At 44.7% G+C, this 6,969-nt stretch overlaps 1 protein-coding gene across 1 annotated transcript in view; it reads left to right on the top strand.

The window, feature by feature from the left end:
- The first annotated feature begins 1,315 nt into the window (after positions 1-1,315).
- The window catches only part of tnk2a (tyrosine kinase, non-receptor, 2a), a 31,751-nt gene continuing 26,097 nt past the window's right edge, over positions 1,316-6,969 (top strand). The window contains exons 1-4 of the mRNA XM_063206650.1: positions 1,316-1,478; positions 3,242-3,312; positions 4,125-4,370; positions 5,860-6,012. Coding sequence (XP_063062720.1) covers positions 1,316-1,478; positions 3,242-3,312; positions 4,125-4,370; positions 5,860-6,012 — 633 coding nt within the window. The remainder of the gene's footprint in view (positions 1,479-3,241; positions 3,313-4,124; positions 4,371-5,859; positions 6,013-6,969) is intronic.

Here is a 6,969-nt window from a genome sequence, read left to right as displayed (position 1 = left end):
AGTCATTTGACTATTAGGCCTTCGATAACACATTCAATGTGTTATCAAATTGTCATGTTTTGCGTGGGATGATATTTTAGGCCGCCTCCCACTGTTGTATTTTATTCAAGGTGTGCCTTAGAATTAGATTCCTGTCTGGTGAATGAGTGCCTTAGAATTAGATTCCTGTCTGATTGAAATTGGCTACTGAAATCTGCTAGTAGAACTGGCGCCCTACTTAAAACCCTGGTTTAGGCCTACTTTATGAATAATAATAAGCTGGGTTGACACACTTCACCTTCGATTTTTGGGGACCTGTGTGAAGCTACCCCCCACCCACTCACTGTGTGTGTGTGTGTGTGTGTGTGTGTGTGTGTGTGTGTGTGTGTGTGTGTGTGTGTGTGTGTGTGTGCGTGAGAGAGAGAGAGAGAGAGATAATTTTTTTAACATTTTAACTAACTTTCAATCGAGGACATAGTCATAGTCAACAACACTAGTAAATATGGTAACACTTTACTTGACACCGTGTCATAAGCATGACATTACAGCGTCATAATAGTGTCATGACACGGTCATAGATAATTGTGGAAAAAAGGTTCGCTCACTCCTTTGGATTTCGGTGAATTTAATGAATGCCAATGAATGAATACAAAGAAAGAAATTCAAAGGAGTGTGCGAACCTTTGTTCAACAAATACGTAATTTTTTGGTTCAGCACAATTGGTCATAGATAAGTCAGAATCATTATGTCCATGTTATAAACATTTTTTGACTGCTGGCCTTAAGTGACATTCGGTTATAGCAAAGACAACTTTGCCATGACACTATTATGACACTGTAATGACATTCTTACGACACCGGCATCAAGTAAAGTCTTACCGTAAATACAAAGTGCACAGGAAATACTTTGTTTATACAGAACAACAAGTGCAGATCAGGGTCTCGAACTCGCCACCACCTAGTCAATCAGTTCAGGTATGGGAGGCACAGCACGATACCACTGAGCTAAAGGACCTGTTTGATAGCTCAATGCTACCGACACAGTTTGAGGCTTTGAAAGGGATGTTTACTAACGTTCCACGCCACACTCTGCTAGTTGGCCTCTATTACATAGGATTCGTTTTTTTGTTTATTTGTTTAGTTGGTTGTTTTTTTTTATAGTACATTAGCACAGGATTTAAGTAGCATACACACACACACCTACATGGCATGCCATAGAGTGTACCTAACATGATGCCAACTATAGTGGTCTGGCACCATACCATTTAGCTGTGACACCAGAGGTTGACGTTCCAACATGATGTTGAAGCTGCTCTGCTTGTGCAGCAGGCGCCACCATGCAGGCGGATGAAGGCACCGAGTGGCTGATGGAGCTGCTGACGGACGTGCAGCTGCAGCAGTACTTCCTCAGGGTCCGCGATGAGCTCAACGTCACGCGCCTCTCCCACTTTGACTACGTCAAGACAGAGGACCTGGAGAAGATTGGCATGGGACGACCAGGTGAGTGAGTGCACTGCCCACACAAATATTGGCGGGGTCCATGGCATGTCACCTACTCAGTCTCGGCGCCCCTGAATCATTTGCTTTTTTGAAGTGGATGGTGCTGAAGTTGCAGAGCAAAGGTGTATCTGACTTTGACAGTAGAAAGAGTAGAAGTCCACGCACTGTGCCTCCACTACGAAGGTTTATTCAAGTCATACATTTCAACCCAACAGGGTCTTCATCAGGGCTCAGATACGCCTTTGTCCTGCACCTGGCCTCAATGAGGAGGGATGTGCATACTCTTACTCTTTTGAAGCTATATAAATGTAATCCATTTACCATTTTGCATGCCAATATGTTCCCACAGCCCATTGGTCCCACATTCCATTGGTCCCACAGCATATTCCTACTGCTCCATGTTCCCACATTTTTAGGAAATTATTGAAGCAGGCCCTATGTTCCACAACTCCATATTCCCACATTTAAATGCTTAGTAAACTAAGATGACATGCCTTTCTCCCCGCCATGGAACATGGGGCCTAGATTTGAATAAATTCTTAGAAATGTGGGGACATGGAGCAGCTGAAATATACTGTGGGACCAATGCGCCTAAAAATGAATGTTAAAAGTCTTAGTGATGTGGGACCAATGGGCCCTGGGATCAATGGGCTGTGGGAACATATTAGGCATATTATTCAATGAAGGCTTGAAGTGCCCAAAAATTAACAAATTATACAACACACGAATGAAATGTCAGTTAGTATGTTACCAGTTGAAAATAGCTGACTTTGCACCTTTTGGCACCCTTGGTCCAAAGGGCTTCACTAGAGGGAAGCAGCTCTTTTGCACATACTTTATATTACATTACACTTCATTTAATTGATGCCTTTATCCTAAGCGACTTACATTTAATGCAGGGTATTAGTTACAGTCCCAGCAATATCGGGTTAGGTGCCTTGCTCAAGGGCACCCTAGTCACAGTAGAAGGCATGGGGGCACGCCATCAAGCTAGAACATAAGACTGGAGGTGACTCGTCCCCATTTTCATGGTAATCCCGGCAGCCATTGTTTGTTAGACCTGAGCAGGGTAAATTAATGGAGAAGGGGTCATTTCCACCGACACACAATACAACAAGAGTATGAGTGTACTGCTAGATATCTGTACCTAACTAACTGATTTTAAAATTTATTTTATTGACTCGGTTTAAGTAGATATTTAGCCTGACATTTCAAATCTGGTCCTTGATTAATGTCTTACTCCATATTCACCTAGTTTTAGGCTATTTTTACATAGGTGGGCGTGTTCTCCATTGATTTGCAATGACTGAAGAGCACAGGTCTACACAGAAGATTGCAAATTGCTGTATCACTAGTCTAATGTTCTGCCTCAATGGGACACATGTGCCTTCCATGTGCTCTCAGAAGTAGATATTATCCAGTCTCCGCAACTTGTTTATACAAATTTACAACGAGTTATCCAGTGGAAAATACCACAAGGGGGGTAGTCATGTCTCCTTCCCATGTCGCTGTGTGGTATTTACCATAATTCCCAGAGCACATGAATGCACGGACACATTCCTGCAGCTGGTCATGATTGCACTTCAACCTTCAGCTCTCTGATTTAACAATGAACCCAACCTGCAACCTTCTGATATAAACAGCAGTAGTAAAGACACACTGCTGGCATAAAACAGTGCTGCCATGACACAAAAGATGAACTAAAAACAAAGCATGTCATATTGTTTGTAATGCATATCTTTGTACTATTTGCAATGTTCAAGGCCAGAGGAGGCTATGGGAAGCTGTGAAGCGGAGACGAGCCCTGAGCAAGCGCAAGTCCTGGGTGACCAAGGTATGCTATGGTTTCTTAGTCACTCGCACCGCCCTGACATACTGTATCTGTATTAGTAACTAATGAAAGTGTTGAGCAGAGGTGTCAAAAATAAAAGTAAATTCATGCTGTAAGTACAACACTAACTCATGGTATTACATAGTTGTTACACTAGGTAGTCCATTGTACTGGTAGACAGACTGTGGTGTTACTGAAAAGCACTCAATCCTCTGGACAATACTGTGCCTGCACCAGTAACTGATGTGAAGTGCTGATGAATACTGCACAGTCTAGCTTTGTAGCTAGCAGAGCCATAGCCGTCTTTCTTCACACCGAGCAAAATGGAGACGCGCAAGATGAGTACAGAACTAACAGTCCATCAAGGTGTCAAAAAGTGTGAGGTGCACGCACATCCTAAAAAAACAATTGTTTCGAATGCAGGATATAAAAGAAGGCATAAGGATAAAAGAAGAAACATCTGTACAGTGTAGAAACTCCCTTGCTGTGTCTATTTTGTGAAGAAAATGGCACAACATTTTGAACTCTCTATGTAGTCTATGTAGTCTATGTATCAGTCCACCAGGTGCACCCATTCTACCTGGAGAAAAAACTTTGAGCACTCTCTGTTTTTGCTTCTGCTATATGGACACAGCTTTATTGATCCCAAGACCAATTGTGAAGCCAGGTGTAACTTTAGTATGTTTCATCCTAAACTGCTACATGGACACAGCTTTGCTGATCCCAAGAGCAATGGTACTTCTGACACCTGGTGGTGTGACATTATGAAGTGGGTGGGCCGCTTTCAGGGGGGACCCAGGTGGAATCACTCTCAGCTGCAGTCTCTGTGCCTGGGTCAACAGGTGTTCACAGGGAAGCGGCCCGAGGCGGACTCGCCACCGTCGTCGGGGGCAACAACAATACTGAGGGGGCCCTCGCCTTCCCCGAGCGCCGGCGGGGACCAGCCGGCGGCCCTGACCTGCCTCATCAGCGACCGCGACCTGACTCTCCTTGAGAAGCTCGGAGACGGCTCCTTCGGAGTGGTGAAGCGAGGAGAATGGCAGGCGCCCTCGGGAAGAGTGGTGAGTGGAGATGATGATGGGGGTGCTGTGTGTCGCAGCTTTCTAATACTGTACGTGGCTTTGTAGTTCCTCACATGTAGTTCACATCTTTGAAGGCCTCTAAGTCAGTGTTTCTCAACGGGGGCTCTACAGCCCCCCTCAGGGAGGGGCATTACGTAGCCCTCTGGAGGGTGTTACAGTAAGAAGACAGCTGAGAGGGGGGCTTTGCTTAGTTGCCACTGGGGGGAATTAGTGTAATTTAATTTTTAATCTATTTTTTAGGGTCTTTTTATGCCTTTATTGACAGGATAGTATGAGATGGTGACAGGAAGTGAGTGGTAGAGAGAGATGGGGGAGGATTGGGAAATTGCCCTTTCTGGACTTGAACCAGGGTCCCCATGGGGCGGGCATGAAAGCCCAAATGTGGGGGGCTTAGCGCGCTGCACCACAGCGCCCCCTAATTTTTAATACTAAGGGGGTATTGGCAGGCTTATGATGAGGTCAAATGGGCGTCTGCAGGCTTATGATAAAGTCCAGGGGGCGTTTATTTAAAAAAAGTTGAGAACCACTGCTCTAGAAGAACAACAAGACCAGGTTTTTTGTAGTCTTTCAAGCAGATACCCAGCTGCCTTCGGGGGGCGGAGCTCAGAGCTGAACCAGAAAGCAGGCTGACTGATGGAGACGGTACAGCCTATGTCAGGGGGCCTTGGCTGGAATGTAACGGTACTGTATATAGGGGGCCATATCATGGTAAAGTTTGGGAACCCCTGATCTAGTTCATTGGTTCACAATCTGGCGTCCGGGCCCACCCTCTGGGGGGTGCCAGAGATTGCCATTATCAATCAATTGTTTTAGTGGGTATATACTGTATGTTTAGGCTTTTGGGTTGGGGGATGCAGCTTGTCTCAGAGGGTGTTAGAACCACTGACTTAGTTCACTAGGCTACTGTGGAACAATTGTAGTGGAATTCTGAATTGTAACATGGCTCAGTGGTGTAGTCTACTTTTTTGTGGTGGGTATACTGTATATTTGAGCATTTTTTGAAGTGGGTATACTGTATATATTTGTGCTATTCAAAACAACGGATCAATCAATTTTAAGTGGGTACTCTGAAATCCCTGAAATTTAGAAGTGGGTATACTCCGTATACCCGCGTCCTACGTAGACTACACCACTGACATGGCTAATAGTCAACAGAACACAACAGGAGACTTTGGTTTATTCTTTTGCCCTCATTTGACCACAACTTTGCTTTCAGGAACCAATTGTTTTTATCTTTGAATGGTGAAGTGTTTTCTGTGGCTCAGGAAAAAAAAACCCACTAACCCTAGTTTTTATCTGCACTTATTGTTCTGTATTTTTCCTGCACACTTTGTATCTGCTAGTGATGTATGCTCTGACTATGTCCTTGATTGTAAGCCACTTTTGATAAAACTGCCTGCCAAATGTAATGTAATGTAATCTAATCTAATGGGTCATGTGTGTTCTATTTGTTTTTTTCTCCAAATAGCTGAACGTGGCTGTGAAGTGCCTGAAGACAGATCTGTTGGAGCAGCCGCAGGGTATGGATGACTTCATCAGGGAGGTGAACGCCATGCACTCCCTGGACCACCAGAACCTCATCAGGCTGTACGGCGTCGTCCTCACACATCCCATGAAGATGGTGAGTAGAGGAGAGGAGAGGAGAGTCCTCGTGTAATGGATGTCAACTCTACGTAGAATGTTAATAAAACCTCCCTCCCGAAACCTCATGCAGTATCGGTAGTCAGGGCCGCGAACAGCTTTGACTGGGCCCGGGACATCTGAAAGGGCCCCAAACCCAATAAGTAAAATGTAAGAAGGATCCAATTTAGGGACCCCTCTCTTCCTGGGCCCGGGACAATTTATCCCTTTGCCCCACTCCAGATTGATAGACATCTATCATCATCATAGTTCTGACACCATTAGCACTTTACATTTAGACTACACTGTAACAAATAGCTGTTTATTTACGGCAATTCTGCAACAGCATTCTACTGTTTTTCGAAAAAACAGACAACTACTGTGAAAATATTACTTTGAGTCACATATTGAGCATAAACAGTAAGTACTGCACAATAGCAGTATTCGCCGTTGTGGAAAAAACTAGAGATGCACCGGATCCTGATTTTTAGGATCCTGCCGGATACCAGATCCACTGAATAAGATCCTGCCGGATCCGGAACCGGATAACGGATCCTACAAAAGGGTCGAAACATATAGTCTACTCGCACACGTGGGCCCTTTTTATTACGTTGGCGCAAACTATTTTTTAGACTCATTGGCTTATTGCCACACTGCCTGCAATAGCCGCTTCCAAAGGGATTTCACTCCATGCAGTGATTGGGGATGTGAAAGACTGAAAAGCCTAGGCTAGACATGCACCAGACCCTGATTTTTAGGTAACATGCTGGATACCGGATCCACTGCTTAAGATCCTGCCGGACCCGGACCCTGTGAAAAACTCTATTATCCTGACGGATCCGGAACCGGAACCGGATCCGGTGCATCTCTAGAAAATAACAAGTTATTTTAGGCAGCACCATTGAAACCCATTCATCCTCCACTTGTCCGTGATCACCATCAAACTTCAATACCACCT

Source organism: Engraulis encrasicolus, chromosome 9, assembly GCF_034702125.1.
Source record: "Engraulis encrasicolus isolate BLACKSEA-1 chromosome 9, IST_EnEncr_1.0, whole genome shotgun sequence".
NCBI lineage: Eukaryota > Metazoa > Chordata > Actinopteri > Clupeiformes > Engraulidae > Engraulis > Engraulis encrasicolus.
The sequence above is the reverse complement of the archived record's forward strand: the minus strand, read 5'-3'. Positions and strand labels throughout refer to the sequence as shown.